The sequence below is a fragment of the Zootermopsis nevadensis genome, unplaced genomic scaffold, assembly GCF_977971745.1.
Source record: "Zootermopsis nevadensis isolate Lab colony 2312 unplaced genomic scaffold, Znev_1.0 Znev_ptg000007l, whole genome shotgun sequence".
NCBI classification, from domain to species: Eukaryota; Metazoa; Arthropoda; class Insecta; order Blattodea; family Termopsidae; genus Zootermopsis; species Zootermopsis nevadensis.
In genome coordinates, this window is record NW_028259139.1 from 9,172,687 (window position 1) to 9,200,053 (window position 27,367).

Consider the following 27,367-nt stretch of genomic DNA (forward strand, 5'->3'; position numbering starts at 1 on the left):
AAACGTCGGTTTACTACGGTAACCAGTTAACGCGGCTGATTGCCCGAGAAGATTTATTGATTGTACTCGCCGCGAAAGTACCAAATCCTAAGACTGTCAAAGTTTACGGAAATTTAAACATCACCAAGAAGATGGCTGTCTTCTGGGTTGTAGAGCCGTGTAGTCTGGTAGACGTTTATCAACGTTTCGTAGGTGCTTGCTGCCTCCACAACCCACACGACAGCCATCTTCGTATTCGCATCCGAGAGAACCCAAAATCTCGCTTGATATATCAATGTTTCTAAAATGTGTTCTTCGCGATTATCTAACACTTCATTCGCCTTAATGTTATTTTCCTGTGATTCCGGGACACACAAGGTGTATCACACTGTAGAGCAGTGGTATTCAATCTTTTTTGTTGGCGTACCCCCAGATATAATTTCTCTTCAACTTTATACCCCCAAAGTTGTTGGTGTATAATTCAAGTTATACATAATATATAATCTACATCTAAAATAAATTAAATAAATTACATTACTGATTATTCAGTGTTTATCATATATATTTTTTTAAATTTCACGTACCCCCGGGGGTACGCGTACCCCAGGTTGAATATCACTGCTGTAGAGAAGTGACAATATATGCTGCTATATCGTTAAGTATTTATAGAATCGAAAACTGTCTGGGGCCAAAGTTTAAGATCGTATTCTATTCATATAATAAGTAAATATTGTTCGATTGGTAATATTTCCTGTTAAATATCACTGCTGACGAAACTAGAAACCCGACGCCTTCCGCCGTCACCCCAGATGAAGCATACCACCCTTGGTAAAACGTTGGGCACGATGACAGAAAATCGACGCCGTGCTTAACGAAGTTCTTGAAGGACGTATTTTTAACGAAAATGCCAACATAACCTAACCTAACCTAACCTAACCCAACCCAACCTAACCTAACATAACCTAACCTAATCCAACCTAACCTAACCTAACCTAATAGACTCCAGGCGTCGCGTCGTCGAGCATCACGACACCAATGACTCAGAAGATACCGCAGATGTAGTTAGACATCACTGAAGACAAAAGTAGAAAAGCGACGCCCAGCGTCGCGACGCCTACCGTCAAGACACCACCACAAGACCCAGGAATGTGACTCGAAACCTTTGGATAACTTTGATTACAATTTTAAGAGACCGACGCATGGCGTCGCGACGCCGAACATTGCGAAGCCCTATCATGGCGCCAAAGTTACCGCAGATGAATTTAAATATCACTGCTGACGAAACTAGAAAACCGACGACTGGCGTCGCGACGCCTTCCGCCGTCACGCCAGATGAAGCATACCACCCTTGGTATAACGTTGGGCACGATCATAGAAAATCGACGCCGTGTGTAAAAAGTTCTTGAAGGACGTAATTTTACCGAAGACGCCAACCTAACCTAACCTTACCCAACCTAACCTAACCTAACCCAACCTTACCTAACCTAACCTATCTCAACCCAAACCAACCTAACCTAATCGACTCCAGGCGTCGAACGTCGAGCATCACGACACCAATGACGCAAAACATACCGCAGATGTAGTTAGACATCACTAAAGACAAAAGTAGAAAAGCAACGCCCGGCGTCGCGACGCCTACCGTCAGGACACCACCACAAGACCCAGGAATGTGACTCGAAACCTTTGGATAACTTTGATTACAATTTTAAGAGACCGACGCATGGCGTCGCGACGCCGAACATTGCGAAGCCCTATCATGGCGCCGACGTTACCGCAGATGAATTTAAATATCACTGCTGACGAAACTAGAAAACCGACGCCTGGCGTCGCGACGCCTTCCGCCGTCACGCCAGATGAAGCATACCACAGTTGGTATAACGTTGGGCACGATGACAGAAAATCGACGCCGTGCTTAACGAAGTTCTTGAAGGACGTATTTTTACCGAAAATGCCAACCTAACCTAACCTAACCCAACCTAATCTAACATAACCTAACCTAACCCAACCTAACCTATCCCAACCTAACCTAATCCAACATAACCTAACCTAACCTAATCGACTCCAGCCGTCGCGACGTCGAGCATCACGACACCAATGACGCAAAAGATACCGCAGATGTAGTTAGACATCACTGAAGACAAAATTAGAAAAGCGACGCTCGGCGTCGAGACGCCTACCGTCACGACACCACCACAAGACCCAGGAATGTGACTCAAAAGATTTGGATAACTTTAATTACAATTTTAGGAAACCGACGCCTGGCGTCGCGACGCCGAACATTGCGAAGCCCTATCATGGCCCCAAAGTTATCGCAGATGAATTTAAATATCACTGCTGACGAAACTAGAAAACCGACGCTTGGCGTCGCGACGCCTTCCGCCGTCACGCTAGATGAAGCATACCACCCTTGTTATAACGTTGGGCACGATGATAGAAAATCGACTCCGTGTGTAAAAAGTTCTTGAAAGACGTAATTTTACCGAAGACGCCAACCTAACCTAACCTTACCCAACCTAACCTAACCTATCCCAACCCAAACCAACCTAACCTAATATAACCTAACCTAATCCAACATAACCTAACCCAATCGACTCCAGGCGTCGCGACGTCGAGCATCACGACACCAATGACGCAAAAGATACCGCAGATGTAGTTAGACATCACTGAAGACAAAAGTAGAAAAGGGACGCTCGGCGTCGCGACGCCTACCGTCACGACACCACCACAAGACCCAGGAATGTGACTCGAAAGATTTGGATAACTTTGATTACAATTTTAGGAAACCGACGCCTGGGGTCGCGACGCCGAACATTGCGAAGCCCTATCACGGCGCCAAAGTTACCGCAGATGAATTTAAGGAATTTTGTGCCTTACAGAATAATATTTATGAATGTGTCTCTTACTACAACCAGTGCCATGGTAATGTTTTTAAGGGATTTTGAACCTCATGGAATAATACTTATAAATATGTGCTTCTACTATTTTAGATTATACCGCCATTCTTAGTGGAAACTTTAATACTGAAATTTTTAGTTCGGTAATATAATGTATCTATTCTTTGTAAGATGATTTGTTTAAGAAAGAAAAATAAAATTTTATTCCAGCTTTATATGAAGTGGATATTATATTGTACCGGCAGAGACCAAAGTTAAGTCAAACACAAGTGTTTAGACCCAGATGCTAATAAGAATTTTACAGAAAACCGTATAGGAGATTCAGAGCTGAAATATGTGGTCGTACTGACTGACATATTTTACTTCTGTAAATTAATTTTGTGTACTCTGTGAAAAGAACGGATCAAAATCAACGTGCAGATGCATACTTTAAAGTTAATATGAATTTTTGAAGTCATGGGCAAAAATTCCCAAACTTTCAGGCTTACTTCAATCACTTCACTGAGCTAATTTTGGTCTCATATTTAAAGAAAATTGTAGGAAATTACTTTCTGTAAAGGTAATTTTTATTTGTAACGTAAGCAAAATAATATTTCCGAACGAAATATAACTTTTATATTGTTAATTGTTAATATCTCTCAGTGAGAAGCTAATGCTTTATAAAACATTTTATTACAATCAACAAACAATTCATAAAATTCCTCCCTATGCTGATTTAAAATTATGTTTACTCAAAAATATTGCCTTGTTTTCCAGCTAAATGTTATTTCTGGAACATCAGGTACAATTTATCTACAGCCTTTTCTTAAGCACATGCATTATCTCTGCAAATTTAAACTTATGTATTATCAGTATGAACCACGTCGCGAAAATACAGAGATGGAACATTAGTCTTCGTCACCTCATATTCCTGACTAGTTCTAAACGTACTCACGCACACGTCAAACACGTGCCTAAAACTGGGCCTTCAAAAGGGAAAACACAAACAGCAAGACGCAGGTCTGCATAATCAGACAACAGGTCTGCATTACATCGAGTCAACGGATTACTTTCTACACTGAAAATGTCGTTCCATCATAACTTTCTTCATTACGTAGGCCTACCCGTTTTTAATTTGGTCCCATGACCTGGCACCCAGACTGAGACCTCTGTGTTTCTTACCTCAAAAAGTGGACAACGACCGTTTCACATTCCTCAAAACCATCCCATTATTTGACGATGCATAAACTATTTAACCGTAAAAGCGTCTGTCTAGAAGGTAAAAATGGAGATTGGGTTCAGCTGGCTCTGTATGGGAACCAGTGAAAGTTACTGTGGACGAGATAATAAAGTTTCATAAAAGTTGGATAATTTCTTGAACAGCCGGGAAGGAGGATTTTGTTCAATGTAGGTGGTTAAGTTTATACGTGGACTAACTGTGTTTTCTCCACCATAATTAACCATAGTGCAAATCAGAACAATTTCAAAGTAACACAGCAGTGTTTTATTCAAAATTCCAACATCGTAAAGAACATTTTAAATTCCTCTTATTTTTATTACAGGGCTAAAAACTGTTGACGTGAGTTTGAATGAAAATAATTCAGCAACGTATCGGTTAAAGTCTCATAAAATCATAAATTTTCTTAAATTACCTTAAGAGGGTTAGGAAATTAATTTCTAGTACCTAATGACAATTTTTAAATACAGATAATGAAAGTACTTTCGTTAATTTGAGGTTTTAATCTCAGATATAATTTAAATATAAATATTTAATTTACATCGACTTTGATGGTGATGTATTCTCATAAACTATTGAAATTTGTCTCTGTCGCTGTAAATGTGACTGGGTAATAATAAATGTCCCACATAAATTCCAGCGAAATAATAATTAGACAGGAAACAATCCAACTCTGGATACATCAGTACCACAGCTTTGTTTTCCTCTCATGTTTGTTACAGCGTGACTGTTGATCCGTTTGTTTGTACATACACTGAGGCAAATGTGGTCAAACTAACGTGAACATCAAAGGTTTCCGTAGCTACAAATTGGTGTGACGTAAAAATGTTCGCTGTAAATAAAAGGAGTTGGTTATGCAAAGCGCCATCGCGTTACGTAAATGGACTGGTGGAATTTTATTTAGCAAAACTACCACCAGATATCGCATGTTCGAAGGGAAAATGGTTTTGGTTCGCTCAGAAAGAGGTGTTGTATTTTGAATATTTATCTACATTTTTCTAGTTTGTAATTCATCTTTACACCGAAGATGGTTGTCTTATGAGATGTTACGCCGTGTAGACTGGTCGGCGTTTGCAGACGTTTCAGAGGTGCTTACTGCCCTCATTAACAGGGCGTCGTAACAACCCAGAAGACAGACATATTGATTTTCGGCGATGTGAGTACGAATATGTATAAACAATTTAAAGCTATAAATAAATACGTTATAACAATTGCTGAAAATAATTAGGAACAGCTGTCTGCTTGATTCGTTCATAAATTATGTTGTATGATTTTAGTTTCGAAAGTGATCTCGCCCTGGTCGACCGACTAACTCGCCCCATCATACGTTTCTATAATGCGAACATGTGTTTCACCCAGAGATATGTTCAACACAGGTCAAGAGGTATTGTTGTTCCCACTGATAACTTTAGAAAGGATCTTCTTCCTCCATTATCACAAATAGTTAATAATACGGGTCTCCTATTGGTCAACAGCTACTTGAACCCATAACAGAGACCTCTACCTCGGACTGCGGGAAAATCACTTCCCAGAACCATGAAGCTTAACGAACGTAAAATGAACTTTGGCAGCTCATTGAAAGGATGAATACGAAACCAACATGTACTTAGACACTAAAGCAATACAAGCAGGCAGAATCATACATATGAAATTTTGTTATCACGACGGAAATAATGTGGACTGTAATATTGTGAATTATGATATCGTCTAGTCTTATACATTTAAAAAAAATCTTTTGAGAAAAATGTAGATTTAATCTTCAGATTAACACTCTACCTCCACATTCAGGTTACCCTGAAAATGGAGGCAATATGTTCATCCAAAACGTTTCTATATCTCACCTAAACGATTACACGGCGTCAAAACCCAGATGAACACAAATTGAAACTCGAAACGCGCCATTAAAACACTTCACTGTCGGTCAATATTGTTTTGAAGAGACAGTACTGAGTGCTGATTCGAGGCATCATGAAATCATGGCGGCACTGCGCACTATTCAATGTGAATTTCGATCCTATTCTGTGCCTATTATTGTACTAACATAGTAGCAACTATATCAACTGTAGCAGAATCGTTGGCAGATAATTTACTGCATGTGTCATGTTCCTCAGGAAACAGCGTAGTGTTATGTAAAGTTAATGATAAACGTATGACATTACTATTCAAATCCTGAGCGGGGTTTGAACCTCAACCCTCCACAGAAACCATTATAATAGCAAACGTTAAGCTTAAGAGGTTTGCACTCGGAATGTACCCGGTTCAGTTCTCAGTTTAAAACATCGATACCTTGACTTTGGGATTTGTGTTTTTACCCCTTGGTAGCGGGTAGGAACTCTCTTCGGAGATAGTCCTACTTCAGGGAAGTGAGTGCCCCTGCCTACGCGAACTCCGGGTTTCCCTTGACCCGAGGGGTAGCAACCTCTACCAGGGTCACGGTAGGTGGCATAGGGCAGCAGCTGTGTCATTACTGGGACGAGGCTATTGAAGAATGACTTTCCTAACCTTTAAACGACGGGCATTTGAATGGCAAAGTTGTAGCAGCCCTACGGAGTTTTTTTTTGCGGGTATTTAAATTTTTGTTTACGCTCTACGGAAAACTTTAATATTATCTAAAGTAAACATGATAAAATGACGAAATAAAGGCCATATTTGTGCGAACAGAACAGAGAATACACAGAGTTTTTTAAACCTGCAGTTAATATCAGTGTCCAAAATAACTTCTGGTATTTCTTCAGGCTTTAGTAACTTTACTTTCTTTTTAGGAAGCTCAGTCGACATGGTAGAAGCCATGGTTGTGAACTACTGACCACACAGAAAATTTTGTTTCCCTGTACTTCAGTGGATACACATTCTTTTCACCCATCATGCCGAGGAATGTGAGTAGCTTTGAATAGGGGTCTGTAAACGAAGCCGAAACCCACGTGACATACGTAAATAAAGTTTATTGCTTTATGGTAATAGTTTCCGGGTTGACAGCTCAGGTTGAACTTATCAGAACCCTAGACAAAGTGATTCAATATTTGCAGCCCCTAAAAGAGGCCAAAAGACGTAGCCAAGTCTCCTTACAATGTTGCAAGTATTTACGTTCCGCACAAGGAACGTTCGTAGGGCTGAGTACTCAACTTACGTTCCCGACAAGGAAGGCAATATTCACAGGCGACAATCACATACTGATTGTACCGGTTGTGATATTGCGATGGAGAAGGCAACGGGAAACCACTCCATTATAATTCCCTAGTACAATCAAGCATGGCAGAATGTAACCAACAAAAGAAAAGTTCTCGAGAAACTCCGCAAAGACGTCGAGGTTATTAACACCACAAAAAAGAGAAAGTTGGAATATTTCGGTCATATCATGAGAAAGAGTGATAGATACGGGCTGCTTCAGCTGATAATCCAGGGGGAAAGTATTCGGTAAGAGGGGGCCTGGGAGGCCAAGAAACTCCTGGCTTCAGAACCTAAAAACTTCGTTCTCGATGTCCACTGGAGGGCTCTTTCAAGTAGCAGCCAGTAAAGCTCAAATTGTTATGCTGATCGCCAACATCCGGAACGGATAGGCACTTTAAGAAGAAGCCCCCCCCCCCCCCGGAAGATTTTGGCACAGCAATTTGAAATAATCCTTCCCGTTCAGAAGTTTTCCTCGGCACCTCACTTGATTTCGAATACTAAAAATAAGTATATAAAATATATTTAAAAATGTTTAAATAATCGCCTGAATTGCATAATTTTCTTTCTGTTTAATCACGATAAAATTGCATCCTGTGTCTAGTATTATCCAATGGCTTTTCTTAGCTATAAAAGTGCTTTGATCCAATATCGTGACAGATCGTTATACGACCGTCAAAATACTGCCATGCGAATAATTGAATAACATTTCCGAAAGATAATGCAGCCTTATTTCACAATTTTCCGTAGGTCTCAGCGTTTATTCAGTGCGGCTCTGGACATAATCTTTTTAATGAACAAATACCAAGGTCTTATTTTTTGCATTGTCAACGTCATTTATATTATGATGAATAATGAAACAGTATTAATATTAAAGCATCTGAAAATACAAGTCATCATACGTGGGAGAATGTTGCTTACAGCATTGGAAACAAACTCAAATGTCTGTATCAGTCATATAATACTGTGTAAAATATCGTCATTCTTAGATGTGGAATTTTATTTAGATTAAAAATATCTTAACCAGTATAAAATTTGAAATAAAAGACTTCTGAAGACTCTACGAGTAATGTTAAATTGTCCAAGGTAATTTCTTTCTTTTTTAATACAACACAACTCTTGTAGACAGTCACCAGTACATCGTTGCTACGCTGCAAGTTCTAAGCTATCTTCACTCGCCTGTGCTGTACTGTTCGTTAGTGGTTATTTGCTCTTGCCTTGGCACGAAAATATCTGATTCGCGATGTCTCATTTTTCATTTAATCAATCTCAAAACAGCATTGAAAGGGTCGAAGTGGATCAATAATTTAAAATTTCATTTCATAATTACAATAATTCCACTATTATAAAATATTTTTCAACTAAATACCGTGATGTAGCTTATTATGGATTTATTTTGGTACATTTCTTGAAGACATGCTTTAAGCGTTTCTCTAAATGTTTCCTGTGGAAGTGTAAGGATGACAAGCCGACACTTCCATACTGTTTCCATCTGCAGATATATGCCTCAATGGCACACTCTTAGTAAACGTCCCAATATTCATGTTTCAGGCTGTATCTCAAACTAGACATTCAAAACAGTACAAAGTCATTGAAGCCGAAGTTAGTCTAAATTATATTTAAAAATTCAGTCCGTACCGCAAAGTAAACACAACACGTCACCATTACAAGGATTAAATGATTTACGATGTTTAAGGAAATAATCCTTGTTTCCAATGAGAATCATACAAGAACTATAAAAACACTGCACAATTACCGATTTCAAAAGCAGTTGTTAGGGATGAATAAAAGCTATCAGATATACATACATCTAATAGAGCTTTAGCGTTTTATGATATTTACAATATGGGATAGAATTTAGTGCATCTCATTCAATTCTAGTCCCACTAAATCAACGTTTGAAAACAATAATCACGAATAATCTCATTGTTTCAATTCATTCTGAGTTGCATCAGACAAATTTATCTATACGAATTTTATTATAAGTTTCAAAATAATATCAAGTTGGATCTTAATGGAAAAAGGTTATGAGTGTGTGGACTGAATTCCTCTGGCTTAGATTAGGGAACAGTGTCGGGCATTTTCGTAAATGCCGAACAATTCTTGACTGACTATTCACTTCTTAAGAAGGACTGTGTTACCATGGAGTTAGTTTGTTAGTTATTAGTTAACTGGTTATAGTTACAGTACAATGGCACAGCCTATAGTTTAATTAAAGGGTTTAACTTGGTTCCTTTTATTTATTTGTGTATTTATTCCTTTCCTCTGTCTTCTTTGCTATCCTATTTCTGTACAAGATGACAGATTTAACTTAAAACGACCGCTGAATGACAAGGAGAAGTTTCTCTGCGAATTGGAAAGCGAATCCACTGTTCCTTCTGACACACTGACACCAGAAAAGCTTCAAGCAATCCACTCAGCCATTTCGTACTCTACCGCAGGCAGTTCTGTGGAACGTAAATTCCTGCAACATGCGACAACTTACAAACGTCCGAACTTACAACTGGATGCCTCAGCGAGACATCTCAGGTAATTAAATCAACAACTAAAGACAGTTCCCCAACATCGTAAAAGGGAATTTCATGTTTCAAGGGACATTTTACTTTGGTCTCTAAGGACAAATGCCTTTTAATTTTAAATTTATTACTTTCACTTTATTTCAACACAGGATAGAACTTGAAATACAGTATCATCTAGTCGCTTATGGATTTAGGTCCTACCTTTGCCAGTTTTGTTCATCTCGTAAATTAATTTCAGTGTGAAAAATAATTTTTCTCTGGTTTGGAAATTATTATTTTATTTTGATCTAAGAAGTAATGGAAAAGGCCTCCAGATATGGAGGGTAGCTCGAAAATAGATTGAATATTAAATCGTAGATAGCCGAAAAGAGGTGGTCCTCTGTATCGAGGATTCGGCTTGGGGCTAAAAATTCTCACGGTAAAAAAAAATCACAGAGCTTGGGATTTGGATCTGAGATATAACAAATGTACAAAGCATGAAAGCGAGCATCCTAATTTGTCCTCTTTATAATGGAATTAGGGTCATGGCGATTGGTAAAATATGTAGCATACAGGTACAGGTGAGATATAAACACAAAACTTTAGTTAGAAAATGTAAGAGTAACAGAGTATGGATGCCTATGTGTAGATTTGAGGAAAATATTAAAATGAGTCTTAGATAAATATAAGTGGAGAGGTGGAAGGCGATCAAGTCGCCGAGGATATGGTTCATTTGCGCTCTTTAGTGAGGTCAGTAACGGATATTCTATGCCATACAGTCAGGGAATTTCTTTGCCAGTTTTAAATGAGGAATTAATTAGAAATAATTACTTAACGAGCTGTAGACCTCAAAACTAAAATAAAGTATTTCCTAAAGTCTTAATTTGCTAACCACGGATTTGGATCAAGTTCCGATTTCATAACCAAGTCACAAATTACGATACCTTGAGGATGATGAAGGAAACGTTCATCCGAAACGTCGTTAATCACATATAAATCACATTAAGTCACAAATAGGACAATAATCGACATATTGACAGTTATTAAAACCTCAAGTCTGGAGCAGTTATGTTGATTCTATTGAAGGGAAAGTATTAGGAATTTCTATGGGGTCTTAATTTTTTTCGATTTACTCGATAATATTAGTTTTGTTTACATTTATATTTTATCCAGTACAATTTAATGGGACTGGAAAGAAAAAAAGACAGAGACTTAGGAACAACACTACTTGCCACTTCTAACACTGTTGAATGGGACGATGACATTAAGACGACCAACGTGCGATACTGGAAACTGCCCTAGGATTATGTCTAATAGTTGGCTTTGTATGAACAATTTTAAGCCTTTGGCTTCTCCTTTCTCAAGTTAGTTAATTTATATTTTAAGGCGACTCTCGTTATACACGGGTGCTACGTTTCTGCTGAAATCAAAATTGTTTAAAACGGGGAAACGTTTAACAACCGCGGTTTTGTTGTTAAACTGGCGCCATAATTCTTTATTTCTAAGCTTATAATTTGCATCACATTCCCTAATAAGCGTGGTGAACGCCCTACATAGGTAGCAGGCTTAAAAAATAGCCCACGGATACGATACTGACGGTCCTAACACCGATTGCAGAATCGCATATACCGATATCTATTAACGTTTTATAACTCAAATTTAATGTCCATATATAGTATGGCAAATGCCAATATTTTTTATAATTTATTATTCAATTCAATTCAATTCAATTATTAAAGTGCTTAACAACAGCCAAAAAGGCCAATAACAGCCAAGCACTAACAATACAAACATTACAATACAAAAACAAACAAGCAATAAACTAAATATATAAATGTCAATGTTAATTTATTACAAAATAATAATCAGTAATAAACTAAATATACCTAAGTAATATAATTCAATTAAAAATACTAAATAAAACAAAACAGAACGAACTTATAAAATTAATACCACAAAATAAGATAAAATACAGTCAGCACAGGAAATGAATAAACAAAAAAAACGATGATTATTGTTTAAAAAGCTGACTGACCTCAGTAAGCAAAATACGATCTTTGTTAAAGACGTCAATGCTCCTACAGACTGCATTGGCAGCAGAAACACATCTGGCAGAGGGACTGACCTTGAAATTACGTTGTACAGTAAAGGCAGAGTAGTCTCTGATAGACCTAGTGGGTATGCAGAGACTAACTGTATCAAAAACAGATGAGCAACTAATTTTGCCTTTAAAAACATTAATGAGGAAAAGCGCATCCAAAAGCTTCCTCCTTAAGTGCAACGATAAAAAATTTAATCTGACTAATATATCATCATAATTATAGGCACAAACGCCATTAAAGAATCTAGCGTAACATAGAGCTACAAATTTCCTTTGAATCCTTTCAAGTTTAAAGGAATCAGTATTAATAATACCAAAATAATAACAAAACCAATAGGCTATCAACAGTGGAGAAGGAAGAAGTAATGTACCGAATCAAGCCAAGCATTTTTAAGCTTTGTGAATATATATATAGTTAATGTGCTGATGGAAATAAAGTTTACAGTCCAATAGAACACCGAGATCTTTAACATAATAAGAACGTGCCACCAGATTGTTACACAATTTGTAATTAAAGTAAATACTGTTTGTCTTCCGGGTGAATGATATAACAGTCGTTTTACTTAAATTAAGTTGCATCCCATTCACGAGACACCAATTTTGCACTGAATGAATATCGTCCTGTAACAGTTTGCAGTCATAAACATCGCTAATACGCCGATATATCTTTAAGTCATCAGCAAATAAAAGGCACTGTGAGTTATGTATGGAGTCGCAAATATCGTTAATAAATATATTAAAAAGTAAGGGGCCTAGGGTGGAACCCTGAGGCAACCCCACACTTAACACAATAAGGATACGAAAGAGTTTCAGAGACACGAACAAAGGATTGCCTGTCAGAGAGATAACTATGGAACCAATCAACATAACTAGGTGATAGTCCAAAGTTTCTAAGTTTCCCAAGAAGAATATTATGAGGAACTAAGTCAAAAGCTTTAGTAAGATCAAAGTATACTGAATCTGTTTGTCCTTGAGTACTAACTGAAGGTAAAACGGAATTAAGGTAAGTAACCAAATTTGTTACTGTGGAATTAAATTTACGAAAACCATGCTGTGAGGGATTTAATCTGTACTTAAATTTGTTTTGCACTTTTAATGTTCTGTGTACATTCGGTTACATTACTTATATATTACTGATTACTCACTGACATTGTCCCATAAATAATTTCCATGACTAATGTAAATCAATGACGCTAAATTAAGTAATATTTACCCCTCCTTTATAAACCATTTACTTATGTAACAGAACTTGCAAGTATTACATTTACCTTCCTCATTAAAGCAGGTTACGTAACTTCATTCCCCGTCTGAGCTTCAAGGTCTCTAGACATGAACTACGTTACATCTCTTGGCGTCATAGATGGAGTTAGGTTTTCCTGTCGCCTCAGAGTGATCGATCAGTTGGTCCTTCGCCTGCAGGAAATGATGCCTTCTTGTAACAGATGTTTGTAATTGTAGGTAAAGAATTGAGTTTATTTGTAACGCAAAGAAGGAAGTGGGTGATAAATACATAATAACGAGTGTGTATGTGTCTGTGTGTGAGGGTCTGTTTCTGTACTGGTGAGTTCTAAAGAAATAAATTATCTCGCAATGAAGGTTAATATGCAGTTCTGGATAAAGTGTTCGAAATTTATCCCGATGACAGAAATACCAGTTGATGTTTCTAATGGTGAAGCGTTGTGTTTTCTCTGAGGTACGGACTGAATTTTTAAATATTCGGTTTCAACGACGACATATTTCGACAGGACCATTAATGCCATTCTCAAGAGGGGTTGTGTTAGAAAATCAAAAATAAATCCGAAACTAACTTACATAATGACACCAGAAAACCATGGCTTAAAATCTCTAATATCTAAATCAGCCATTGAACAATACCCTGAATTACTTCCACCCAACTTACATACTACTTTCAACCTATCTCCCTAAGACACAAATTAACGTTGTCCTTTCATCTCCTTCTAGGTCTTCTATGAGGGTATTTTGAAACAAGTTTCGACACCAAAATTATATGTGCATTGCATGTATATTGAATATTTACTGAGGGTGAAATAAATTTCTTTCCGAATTTTATTACGTCAGGCCCGCTCAACTGCGGTGGAATGTGATATGCGGTTAGATTGTTTTTTACCAATCTTGCCCGAAAACTTTTCAGTGGTCTTATCATTCGATATGTTTCGTTGAATATCACAGAAAAAACTATCTCTAAATCCAACATATTTACCGGAAATCAAACCCATGACAGTTTTATGGTCTTTTCACCTTCGTTCGCCGTAACAGATAAGTTTAGGTTCGGAACCATTCTTCTATTAAGCTTAGTTTTCGGGTACCAGAAACCATCTTCACTGGGAATGAAACCCACAAATGTTTTTCGTTGTTATGATACGTGATTCTTCAATATTCTTTTTGAATCTGTCCAATTTTCATAAATTTTAAAATTTCAAATAACTACACTCGCGTACTACTGTTTTATATTCCAGTCCAACAAAGTAGAACTTTGTTTCAATGAAAATCACGTGTGCGCATGTTTGAGTTTGTGCGTGTGGGGGAAGGAAAAATGTATCTTCAGCTTAGGCTTGGCATTAATGAGATTAGGCGGTTATGAACTTCCCCCTCTCGTTCCCCCCCTCCAAACTGGAACTTTCGCCTTCATTTATGCAGCGTGTTAGTAGACCCTGCATTTGACCAAACGTGGCCGAAGTGGTAGTAAGTGGAGCTGTACTTGCAGAAGGACACACAAAGTCATCAGTTTTTAGAGGAGACTTTCCAAGGCAAGTGACATACCTTACAATCTTCTTAATACCTTAATTGACCTTATCTTGAATTTAGTACGAGAACAAATCAGGTGTTTAAAGTGAGCACATGAGTTTATGGTTGCCTTAATATCTGAAACTACTCTACGAATTTTGATTAAATTTGGTAATATCAGTCGACATAACAGTTTCAGATCTAAGATTCTCACTGTAGTAAAGATGTCAATTCTGACCTTATGCAAATATAAGAACAGCCCCAAATAATCGGTAAATTATACTGTGAAGTTGCATATTAATAATTTTAAACAAATAATTGTACGTTTAGACGATGTCACAATTAAGAGGCCATCTTAACTGACGTGAGAAACTCAAATCTCATACAATAAGTAACTACTTCTTGTCGTAATAGACAGTAATAGATCTATGTTCCTTCAGCTACAGACTATAAAATCATAAATAAATTTGCACATAATTGTCCAATTGTCATGAAGTCACCATGACGTCAGACTTGTCAGTCATGGTAAGATTTGAGGTTTTCACAGCGGTGAGGTGTCTTCTGGGTTGTTGCGCTGCGTAGTCTGGTCGATGTTTACCAGCGTTTCAGAGGCCCCTACTGCCTCCGTCATCAGTAATTATTGTACTTTGGCAACATTTCAGAATAGTGAAGACTTATATTATCAATACTTCTGTGTGTGTCTGCGGGATATCCTTATCTATTCACATAACAAATATTTTTTTATGAGAATTTGTATAAAAGTTGTGTGATTAATTCAACAGACATTTTTGCACTGCACACACTTAACAATTTATCATCGGCTGGACGGACTGCTTTTTACGTTTTCCACAATTATTAATATGATAACACAGTTTAGTAAGAATTCTTGGAGAAAAGAACTACTGGCAACCTACGGATAAGTTGTAGATATAACGTGTCGTGGAAATTCGTTGTTTCAAAAGTTAATGCTAAGACACACGAACTAAGAAACTGCGTGGTTATGAAGTGTGTATAGTTCAGCGGTGGTGAATAGTAAATACAAGACAGGGAATTACTTAACAACCTCAATGACTGTCAGCTTTTCAATGTTTGTGTTCCATAAACTATCGACGTTTCGAAATTATTTTTATGCTAGCCTTCAGACGAAAAATACAAGGCAACAAACTGATAGATGCTATTTAATATTTTGTTTATTCTGATAGATGAGGTGTTGTGTCGCCTTGGTGCTAAGTTTAATTGTCACCAGTGCCTCCGTCGGAGAATCAGAAGCTGCGAGAATACTTGCACTCTTCAGTATGAACGGTAAAAGCCATTTCGTCATGTTCGAAGCTTTACTCAAAGGTCTTGCTGCCCGAGGTCATCAGGTATACGTCGTTGGACACTTTCCACAGAAGAACCCGGTACCAAACTACACCGATATCAGCGTGGAAGGCTCATTACCTGAAATAGTTAACAACTTTACAGTCGAATTTGCTCGAAATTTGGGATACATTCAAATTTTTAAATTTATATGGAATACTAATTTAGAAATGTGCAAAACTGTGTTGGAACACCCTAAAGTACAGGAACTGATTCTTAGTGACGGAAAATTTGATCTTATTATTACAGAAATATTTGGTCCTGATTGTTTTTTGGGGTTGTCACATCGTTTCAAAGCCCCGTTCATAAGTATGATCTCCAGCGTAATGATGCCGTGGGGAAATGATCGAATTATGAATCCTGATCATCCAGCTTACATACCTAATTATTTCGTTTCATATTCAGACCACATGACCCTTGGTCAGAGAATTATTAACACGGTTTCAACAGTAATTTCCAAAGTAGGGCATTACTACTTCGCAGAATTGCCTATGGACAAAATATCGAGACGACATTTCGGGAATGATGTACCTCCTCTAGCTGAACTGAAGAAAAACACAAGTCTTATTCTGGTCAACAGCCATGTTAGTCTCAATTTTCCGAGGCCGACTGTACCAGGATTCATAGACGTCGCTGGCCTTCACATACACAGCAAAGGAAAGTTACCAGACGTAAGTAGACTACACGCGAGTTTGCCAAATTTTAATTTGAACGACAGATTTGTTTTTAACTCTTTAAAACATGAAAAGTGAGAGAGAGAGAGAATAAAAATAGGGAAGAATTTAGTCTGGACCTCAAAGAAAACACAACACTTATTAACTCGTTGATGCTGTTTTCATAAATTGTAGCTATTTAAGCTAAGAATCATATTAAACGCGTAATTAAATAATACAGTATTACTGACTGTTTTAGCAAATGGTCCTCACAAGATAATGTCACTGTGCCGTATCCTGAAACAAATGATGCCAGTCAAGATTCTCATACATCAGACAAGAGTCATCTTAATATCATATTCCCAACAGATTTTCCTGTCAGAATGGTGAACGAAATTCTCTTCTCTCTAATACATGCTAAAATATTGATAATAATTATACAGACCACCTTCCCTGCAGATATTATTTGCTTCAATGAAAGATTATCGCTACACAAATATTCAATTATTCTTCTCGTCACAAAAGTTTCATTCAAATAAATACAAAGCACTCCCCACTACTCTGACCCCCCCCCCCCCAAGCGTTATACAATGGCCACAATAAATAATTTAAGTTGTAATTGTATTACATTTATCAAAATGACACACTGACATTATCAGAGGAAAGTGTTATTATTTTTTTTACTAGGATTTGGAGACGTTCATTGACGAATCGAAGGATGGAGTGATCTACTTTTGTCTCGGGTCTTTGGTTCGACCAGAAACGCTACCTAGGGACAAACTGGAAGCATTTATCAGCGTTTTCTCTGAGCTGCCACAACGCGTCATATGGAAGACAAACAACATTCCCGGCTTACCAAAAAATATCAGAGCCTCCAAATGGCTTCCACAGTTCGACATACTCAGTAAGTCCACAATATCAGAAAATAACGAGGTTATTTAACGGCGTTACAACTGCGGACATCGGATAGCACTGAACGACATGAGAAAATAAGCATTAAACCTTTGATATCGAAGAGAGGGAGAATTAAGAAGGATAACACAAGAGTAGAAGCAAACAGAAAATTGTTGGGAAGTAGTGAATGCTTGATAACTTGATTTGTTGGTTAGTGAGTGTTGAAGGCATAAATGTTGCGTAAGTAATTTTTTGACATCCGCAGTAAGGGGATAAATTTTGATTAATATAAATCTGCAGATCTGCATAAAAAGGATGCTTAAAGACTACGGAATAAGACCTTATACTGCAAAGAAATCACAACGCTATACCATTATAGAGATTAGCTGGTTAATTTTTAGGGAAATAATTTCTGTTTACAGCAAGCATCATATGTAACATATAAATACATAATGTATTATTTATTGTTGAAGCAGGCGAGACAAAATTTATCATTGGTCTTTAAAGGATTAATAGTAGTAAGGCATGGGTTTTAAAGTACATGGTCGTGGCCTATTTTATGGTACTGTCCGGGCATGTACACTGAGACATGTTGAATTTTTTTTTAAATTCAGAGTGACCAGCAGCTGGGACGAGAAGTATTTCGTACCTGCTGAGTGTAAGACTAATGTTACGAGCTTAAGGGATTGAACACTTACAGGTCACCCAAATGTCCGAGTGTTCATGACCCACGGAGGACTAATGGGGACTCAGGAAGCAGTCCAAGCAGGAGTACCTATGGTCGGAATCCCCCTATTTGCAGACCAGGAACTCAACATCAGAAACTGTGTGTCCAAAGGCACTGCTGTTATGGTTCTTTACGATGACGTCACGAAAGACAGCATACTAAGCGCTCTACAGACGGTACTGCACGACCCAAGGTGAGATGCAAGAGTCATTTAGTAAACAGTCTTCAATCCAAACACAAAGAAACACGACGTCTCCTCAATAAATATGTACTTTAATGCGATTAGTATGGAGAATATCATGCACTGTCAGCGATATACAGCGTGTTCTAAAAACATGTAAACACAATTCAATAAATAAAATAAACACATTTTAACAAACTAAACCATTACACACGTCAGCGACAAATGACAGTTTGTTTAATCACTAAGTTTAAATGTAAAAGATTATGAGAATTCTGAAATGCTTTCAGGCTTTGGAAAAGAGTAAATAGGTTATACCAGTGGTATTCAACCTGGGGTACGCGTACCCCTGGGAGTACGCGAAGACATCTTAGGGGGTACGTGAAATTAAAAAAAAAGTATTAATTTATGACAAACACTGAATAATCAATAATGTAATTTATTTAATTTATTTTAAATGTAGATTATATACTATGTATAACTTGAATTATACACCAACAACTTTGGGGGTACAAAGTTGAAGAGAAATTATATCTGGGGATACGCGAACAAAAAAGTTTGAATACCACTGGGTTATACAAACATAAATATACATAGCACGTCTATTTTGCCTATCTGTTCTTGAGCGTCGTTTCAACGGGGAAACCCCTGAAACGATTCAGCAAGGATTTACCAACAAACATTACCACTCGTACATAACAAAATGTAACTAATGCAACCTTTGTTATTATTTCAGTTACCAGAAGAATGCTAAAGAGTTATCGCGTCGATTCCGCGACAGACCCCAGTCACCACTTGAGACCGCCATTTTTTGGACTGAGTACGTCATCAGACATCGTGGGGCGTCGCATTTGCGTTCTGCTGCAGTGGATCTTACTTGGTACCAATACCTTCTGCTAGATGTCATAACAGTAATTGTGATGTTCGTCGTCGTAATGTTAGCGACTACGTACTTTATCTTGAAGAAACTGATTAGTATTTGTTCCGGAAGTCTGACGAAGAAAGTAAAGACTAGTTGAGGAATAAGAGTAAAGTGTCAAGCATTTGCGGCAAGAAGCTATAGTCTGTCGAATTTATTATATTGTAATACCAATATGTTATAACGAACCACACTGGTGTAATGTGAGAAAAAAAAGAAAAAAAGAAATTAAAATATTTTATAACAAAGTGCTTAAGACATATTTTGACCTTGGGCCGATCAATAACGTCAGTATTTTTGGATTTTTATATTACGAGTATCGTTATATCTGTGCCTATTTGCGATATTTATTATAATCGGCGAGAATCGGTTCAATTAAAATAAACCACATAGAAGACAAAATCTAAATGAGTGTATATTATCTTTTATAAACACAACACAAAAGAACTATAAATGAAATTACAAAATATACGCTGGTTTCGACGTCCTCTGGATGACCAACACAAAGTAATAAGTAAAACACAAAACTTACCACAGGTAACCGGGCGTTACACCTAGGAGTTCAAAATAGATTTTTTTCTCAAATGTGGAGAAAATGATCATGAAGAAATCTGATCAGGAAACGTCTTGGGGAAAGATCACTTGATAGATAGATCGATCCAAAGATCCAAAGGTTCTTAGGACAGGATAACCAAGTCAAGAGAAAGCTCTTGTCTAGTCTTAGAAGAGTCTTCTGTTCCTTTAGGGATTCCAAGCCTTTCCCAGACCTGGGGCCAAATACAAACTTTCGTAATGGCTTGAGGAGACAAAGTTATATACATAATCAATATTAATTAAATTTCATGAAAAGGCTATTAGAAGAGCTACCAAATGATGCTTATTATTTCAAACATGCTCGCATGGGCCCAATACTCAGCGATTGTCTTGAATAAAAAAAAATATTAGTGAGATACCTGGCAAAGATTTTGCTTCGGTAATTTTTCAATAACGGGTTTAATTTTATTAATTCGCAAGTGATAGAAGTGCCAAACACTGAAGACAATAATAAAATAGATTTTCTGATAACAGGCAACTATTATTAATCGTAAAAATTTTGTAAACCGGATTGGTGTCATCACACATAATTAAAACAAATGCTACTGAGATACCGCAAAGGAAATTATAACGAATCTGGATAATGCGAGTACTCCATCAGAGTACAGCTTTCAAGTTTTGTGATAACCACAGCGAAGCATGGAACTGCCTTGGATCGAAAGGCAGAGCCGATAATAACTGTTACCATTCTTGGTGGTACTCCACGTGATTTTCAGGATGAGTAACTCATTCTATGGAACAGAATTTTCATTAGGAAACTCCCAGTCGTTCAGCCACTGAAGAAATTCCTAACCTTTAATGGAAAAAGAAGAATCAATGTCATGTTTAAAAGAGCCTTCCATTGGTTCATATACTGTGCCAAAAAATCCAGCCCATATCCTTTCACCTTGTAACTTCAATATTCATTTTAATATTATCCTCTTATTTATTATACCTGATTTAAGTGAGTTTTTCTCTTCAGGTATTCGTGTCAAAAATTTGTATGCATTATCCAATCTCTCATGTAATGATCATTTTAATACTCGTAATACGTGGTGATGTGTACAAATTGACACTTCTCATTATTATGTATTATCCTCTCCTGGTACCTCTTCTCTCTTTGGAGCTCGTATTTCGTTGGTCTTAGGTTAATATACCAAGAAACGTAGCGGTCTTTTCTACTTAATATTCGCGATTAACGTATTCCGAACCTCTGCTCCATGATATCTAACAACCACTGTCCAAAATTACGATCCAATAAAAACGCAATGAAATCTCAAAAGACTAAAGCAATAGGATTTTCTTTATTACAGTCGCTGACTAATGACGAGGTTTGCATGTCCACAGTTACGGTTGGGTAAAAATTCTGACGCAAAAACAACTATTCGGCGACAGAATTTACGTAATTCTAGGTGAGTTTTCAAGTCTTCAAGGCAATGAGAATGAATATAACTGTCTTCTGGGATTCTGCACTGTGTAGTCTGGTAGATATTGACTGACGTTTCAGAGGAGCTTATTGCTTCGATTATCAGTGTCTTGATCGTCCTGATAATAGAGGCTGTATCCATAACGTCTGTACGAACTTTAACGAACCTCTGGTCGGCGCTATACGTGAAGAGAATTATAGACGAGAACCGAAAAAGTCGTTGTTATTAATTGGCGTTGGACGAAACGTTTGGTAAACCTTCAACGTAAGATGTTCTAGGAAATTATATTTTTATAAAGGCCAAGATATTGGACGGGTTTTGTGTCCGGTGGCGGGGATTTGGTACAGCGTTCCTTGGCCCTGGGGTTGTGCTACCTTAATATAATTAGTTTCTTACGTAACGACATGTTACGTACAGTCATGTTTCCATGCTTGAATTAGCAAAGTGGACTGCCGAGGCAAGTGGTATAGCAATACATCTTGTATCATACAATAGGAAGGTTCTAGTCGCTTGGTTGGTCATCATTTGCTGTTAAGCAATTTTCAACTTCATACGATAATATTAAGGTATGTGTAGTTATAAAAGTTGCCATGGTAAAGTTTTTACGAATGTTGGGCCTTATTGTAATGATTTATTAAAATCCCTATTTTTTGTTATTACTCAATATAAGTCAATTTTTTAAATTTCAGGACATTAAATTATATTAAATCCATTTGTCAAGCGAATTTTCAACTTAACTTTGGACAATGCTTTTACAGAACTAAGAAATGAAAGTTTCGGAATTGCATTGAACAAACTAGCTTCTCATCTACTGGTGACAACTTTAATTTACTACGATTAAACATAAATAAATAATATATAATACGACGGCAAGAATGGTGACCTGGAAATGAACACAGAGAAAGATGATTATATTATATATATTGTATGTTTGTTCACATTTCGTCAGGGAAAAATCATAATAAGAAAATGTTGTGAAATACAAAAATTTGGAAACTTCAAAAGCAACTCAAAATTATATTCAAGAAATATTTAGGATAAGATTTTAAGTTGTGATACGGCTACTATCATGCAATTTCGAATTACGTATTTATCTCCAACCCAGATAATGACAAAAGAAAGTAAGTTACAGTCTTAATTTTACCAGATGATGGTTGTCTTATGGGTTGTTGCGCCGCCCTGATGATGGAGGCAGCAAGAACCTCTAAAACGTATGTAATTTTCTACCACACTACACGACGTGACAACCCAGAAGACAGCCATCTTCGGACTTACCGAAGTGAAAACACCAAATCCTACTAATTCTACCCGTCATTTTGTATGGGTTTGAAACTTGGTGTATCTCACTAGAAAATGAATATACGCTCAGGGTATTTGAGAACAAGTAGTGATGAAAATATTTTGACCAGAGAAGGAATAGGAGACTGGGAAAAAAAAATTAACGAGTTGCTCTAAAAACGACAGAAAATATTACAATAGTCAACGATATATACTCTGCCACTCTCCCGAAGTGTACCACGTCACAAATCCCCCCTCCTAATCAACTAGATGCTTCAAGCTTCTTCCTTATTGATAAACGAATTATTTTAGGTTACTTTTTATTGGGCGTTGCTGAAGCCATTATATGTCACTGGCACGATCTTGATAACAACACAATTGTTCGTACAAAATCATTCACATTAATTGACCGAAGACAGAGCTCAATCAGTTGGCGTCAGTGTTTTATTCGACTTACGTTGGACATATAGCAACATCGTAAGACATAACGGTAACCATGTTCTGAAGTGAAGAGTGATTTAAAAACAATTGAGTTATGTAAAATATTTTACAAGTTTAGACAACGTATCTCAGAATTTGACACGGCTCAGTGATAATTTCACAAACTTAATATTTTCCTCCTTCTAGTCCCTAAAAACAGAAATATACCTTATAAAAGTTCCCCCCCCCCCTTCAGAAGATTATAACGTGTTTTGGATATATCTCATTTTTTATTGTAGAAGATGAGGTGCTATGCAGTGTTTGTGCTGAGTGTTTTAGTCGCCAGTGTATGTATTGGCGACTCAAAATCTGCAAGAATACTGGGTCTCTTCAACTTCAATGGCAGAAGTCACTTCGTCATGTTCGAAGCTTTACTCAAAGGTCTTGCTGCCCGAGGTCATCAGGTACACGTCGTTGGACACTTTCCACAAAAGAACCCGGTTCCAAACTACACCGATATCAGCGTGGAAGGCTCAATACCTGCAGTATTTAACAATTTCACGGTTCCTGGTGCTGTGGAATTTGGAAAATATGATAATGTATTGAGGTTCGTCTTTCAGACATCTGTAGATATGTGTGAGATTCTGATGGAACATCCCAAACTACAAGAATTACTTCACAGTAATGAGACATATGATCTTATAATAACAGAATTGTTTGCTGTAGATTGTTTGATTGGTTTCTCACATCGTTTCAAAGCCCCGTTCATAAGTATGACCTCCAGTGTAATGCTACCGTGGGGAAATGATCGAATTATGAATCCTGATCATCCAGCGTACACGTCTAATTTTTTCCTACCATATACGCACCACATGACGATTGGTCAGAGAATTATAAATACGGTTTTTACGGAAATTTTAAAACTGGGGCATTACATGTTTGCTGAATTACCATGGGATAAATTGTCCAAAAAATATTATGGTCAAGATATACCTCCATTATCAGAATTGAAGAAAAGAACAAGTCTTATTCTGGTCAACAGTCATTTCAGTCTGACTAACCCAAGACCTACAGTTCCAGGAGTCGTTGAAGTTGGAGGACTCCATATACAGCATGGTGGGAAGTTACCAGAGGTAAGCTGTACGTGTGTTAATGGTTTTCCTTAATCTGCCTTGTACTTCCAACAGAACATGTTCCAACAACTGAATCCTGTTCCGTCCCAACGTAAAATTTACGGAATACCTGTAATGTTGGGTCCGTTACGTAAAGGGCTAATTTGCTGTGTTGGCTTGACTAAGGCAGCTTAGGATAGGGTTCATTTGTGAGATATTGTAGAACGTTGATGAACATTCTTGACAGCCGAACACTACTGACTTTTCAATAAATACAGAGAGATATCTGGTTATACATCATACGTAGCTTTTAGTACAATGTTAATTATTATGTACTTCGCAAATGTATGATTTGAAACTTTAAGGCGAATGAATTTTATGAATCCCTCCTAAGAGATCGGCCATATCAATGTCCAGTTAAAAATCAGCGTTTAGTGCTAGTATGAGGAATGACCATTCCCCACACTCACCCCGACGATGAAGACAGTGGTAGTCTTCAAGGCGCTGGCTTTTAAGCCAACACTGACACGGACGATCCCACCCCAGAGGCTTTTATAATATGTTTTATTTTCAACAACTTATTTTAATACTATTCATTTGTTAATAGGATCTGAAGAATTTTTTGGACAAAGCCACAGAAGGAGTTATATACTTTAGCCTCGGATCCTTGATTATGGGAGAAACACTGCCTGAGGACAAGTTCGAAATCTTCACTGCCGTGTTCTCACAACTTCCTCAGAGCGTCGTGTGGAAGACAGACAGAAATGTCAGTCTGCCGAACGTCAGAACCGCTTGGTGGTTACCACAATTCGAAATATTAAGTAAGTTTATGTTCTGTTCTGGGTTGTGGCGCAGTGTAGAAGTTTCTGCGAAACGTTGGTGTCTACATAAGGGTCTATACTGCACCAGAGCTCAGAATTTTGCCAGATTCAACGCCGTTTCCGAGTTGGTGTGGCCTTACAGTAATTGCCTATTTTTACAAATTGTAAACACATTTTCTTAACATAACATGCCAGTTAATTAATTATTTTGTAATAAAATAAAAAAGGAAATTATGGCCTATTTAGCATTTTTGAATCTTTACTTCAAAGAGGGACTATATTTTTGAGAAGTTTTCTATTCGTTTCTGGGCGAAACTCAGGTCATACTACGAAAATAAAACAAAGTTAACACCAGCGTTAAGACGACTCACTTGGAAACGGTGGCGAATCTTAAGAAAAACGTCATTTAACATTTTATTCTCCAAATTATCTCCTAGTCGAGAAGTAGATGGGAGGATAACATTAAGACGGATCGGATCTTCGATTATATGACTTGGATTTTCATTGAATTGTCTTAAATACGGGTTTTGACATTAGTCGACCTGATGTTCCGGGCCTGCTGCTACCACAGTTAGTCTGATGCGACATTTTCCTACATCTCTACAGGTCACCCAAATGTCCGCGTTTTCATAACCCACGGGGGACTCATGGGGACACAGGAAGCTGTCCACGCAGGGGTTCCCATGATCGCAATTCCCTTCTTTGCTGACCAGGAGCTTAATATCAACAATTGCATACTCAGGGGCTTTTCTGTCATGTTAAAATATGAGTCTATCACAAAAGAGAGCCTGTCGAATGCACTGAAGATGGTTCTACATGACCCCAGGTAGAATGTAATAATAAATTACAAATTCTATGAAGATTTCTGTCTTCTGGGTTCTTGCGCTGTGTAGTATGGTAGATGTTTGCCAACGTTTCAGAGGTCATACTGCCTCCGTCATCAGGGCGATGAATTCATCACTACACAGCGCAACAACCCAGAAGACAGAAACTTCTTACAGATTCTAGTTTTAAGATAGACAATTCTAAAACTGCTTTCCACAAATTTTTAATTCCATGTATAAAACAAGTATTAGTGTCTTTCCAGGTTGATTAAACACCAACAAACTTGTCTTCCACTCGAAAGTGACAAGGTTCGAACCTTAGTTGAACTACTGAAAATTATACCTCGGCTACTTTTTTATTTCTAGGTCCAATACATTGTTTCTGTTTTAAAGGATATATTTAACTAACTAGACAGGCTACATTAATCTGGAAAAAATTGCTAGAAGGTGTTAAAAAGAGATGTAAGTAAAATCTGATACTTTGCATTTCCAACCAATTATTTCAGTTACCAGAAGAATGCTAAAGAGTTATCGCGTCGATTCCGCGACAGACCCCAGTCACCACTTGAGACCGTCATTTTTTGGACTGAGTACGTCATCAGACATCGTGGGGCGTCGCATTTGCGTTCTGCTGCAGTGGATCTTACTTGGTACCAATACCTTCTGCTAGATGTCATGACAGTAATTGTGATGTTCGTCGTCGTAATGTTAGCGACTACGTACTTTATCTTGAAGAAACTCATTGACATTTACAAAAGTAATTATTGCAAAAAATTGAAATCCAGTTAATGAGAACAAATTGAACAAAAGCTTGTTACACTTTCTATAATGACGATTATTATGTAAAATTACTCATATATAAAGGTTGGTGGTATGTTTATGTAAATTACTGCAACAAGCAATAAAAAATGAAAGTATCGCTGTCCCTCTACACGTCATGTAGGTCATTGGGGGGGCCGAGATCGAACCCCAGTAGCCCAGCCCGTAGCTTGCAAATATAAAATAAATAATTAACTGTAACACGTTGGAAAACCCACACATTCGACCTCTCCTTAGTTTAATATTATTTTAAAACAGAAGGACACCCTGTCTTCTGGTCACACTACTACGTTTCTAGACTAATGACTAATTCTATATTATCTTGAAAGAAGTCCTCATTCACTCCTCCAAAAATAACATGACTCTAATAATCTGCTTTATGTGATCCGAAGTGCTTTTATTAACAAAGAAAGTAGAACGAATTTAACCCTTTGGAGTGAAGCTATTCTAAGTAATATTTAAGCATTTGGTTCGTACCGAAAAGAAAACAACACCTCACCATTACAATGATCAATTGGTTAATTCAGTTTCAGGAACAGCCTTTGTTTATTCTGAGAATCACACAAAACACACCAATATAAAATGAAGATTTAGGTCTGCTCATTAGTGAGTTAAATTGCTAGAGCAGCTGGTAAGTATAGTTGCCAATGGGCTTTAAATGTTGAACATTTAAAGGCCAGTTCTTTAACAATCATTTACTGCATTTCGTAATTCTGACTTACAACTGATTCTGAATGAAGATCCTATACAGTACCAGTGAAA

General features: G+C 37.4%; 3 protein-coding genes across 24 annotated transcripts in view; 2 read left to right on the forward strand and 1 right to left on the reverse strand.

Annotated features, from left to right (window-relative positions):
• LOC110829084 (UDP-glycosyltransferase UGT5) overlaps positions 1-19,582 on the forward strand; it is a 78,229-nt gene extending 58,647 nt beyond the window's left edge. For 2 of the 8 annotated variants that reach the window (XM_087344198.1, XM_022062429.2), the window contains 4 exons: positions 16,441-16,628; positions 17,298-17,514; positions 18,205-18,424; positions 19,149-19,582. In XM_087344198.1, coding sequence (XP_087200324.1) covers positions 16,441-16,628; positions 17,298-17,514; positions 18,205-18,424; positions 19,149-19,431 — 908 coding nt within the window. In that variant the 3' untranslated portion in view covers positions 19,432-19,582. Of the gene's footprint in view, positions 1-9,710; positions 9,784-13,280; positions 13,414-14,060; positions 14,622-15,800; positions 16,629-17,297; positions 17,515-18,204; positions 18,425-19,148 lie in introns of those variants that run through there. The other 6 variants (XM_022062427.2, XM_087344199.1, XM_087344200.1 and 3 more) reach the window with 6 other exon arrangements.
• LOC110829088 (Dpr-interacting protein beta) overlaps positions 1-27,367 on the reverse strand; it is a 281,343-nt gene that overhangs the window by 34,907 nt on the left and 219,069 nt on the right. Inside the window, exon 1 of one of the 14 annotated variants that reach the window (XM_022062448.2) lies at positions 13,122-13,248. The exons of the other annotated variants lie outside the window; for them this stretch is intronic. Coding sequence (XP_021918140.1) covers positions 13,122-13,130 — 9 coding nt within the window. The 5' untranslated portion in view covers positions 13,131-13,248. Of the gene's footprint in view, positions 1-13,121; positions 13,249-27,367 lie in introns of those variants that run through there. 14 annotated transcript variants of the gene reach the window in all.
• Positions 21,765-26,719, forward strand: LOC110829089 (UDP-glycosyltransferase UGT5-like). Of its 2 annotated transcripts, XM_022062449.2 has the most exons (5): positions 21,765-21,897; positions 23,329-24,162; positions 24,749-24,962; positions 25,569-25,788; positions 26,293-26,719. In XM_022062449.2, the coding sequence occupies exons 2-5, from the start codon at positions 23,332-23,334 to the stop codon at positions 26,573-26,575; spliced, it is 1,548 nt and encodes a 515-aa protein (XP_021918141.2). In that variant the 5' UTR covers positions 21,765-21,897; positions 23,329-23,331; the 3' UTR covers positions 26,576-26,719. The 2 variants fall into 2 exon arrangements, with proteins under 2 accessions (XP_021918141.2, XP_087200327.1); XM_087344201.1 differs by lacking the exon at positions 21,765-21,897 and having other exon boundaries at positions 23,264-24,162.

Bases quoted from the DNA above. Each gene is read 5' to 3' on its own strand.
- LOC110829089 (XM_022062449.2), top strand. From the start codon at position 23,332: ATGAGGTGCTATGCAGTGTTTGTGCTGAGTGTTTTAGTCGCCAGTGTA. The intron at 24,963-25,568 runs GTAAGTTTATGT...ACATCTCTACAG, and splicing joins ACCACAATTCGAAATATTAA to GTCACCCAAATGTCCGCGTT. The intron at 25,789-26,292 runs GTAGAATGTAAT...CAATTATTTCAG, and splicing joins ATGGTTCTACATGACCCCAG to TTACCAGAAGAATGCTAAAG.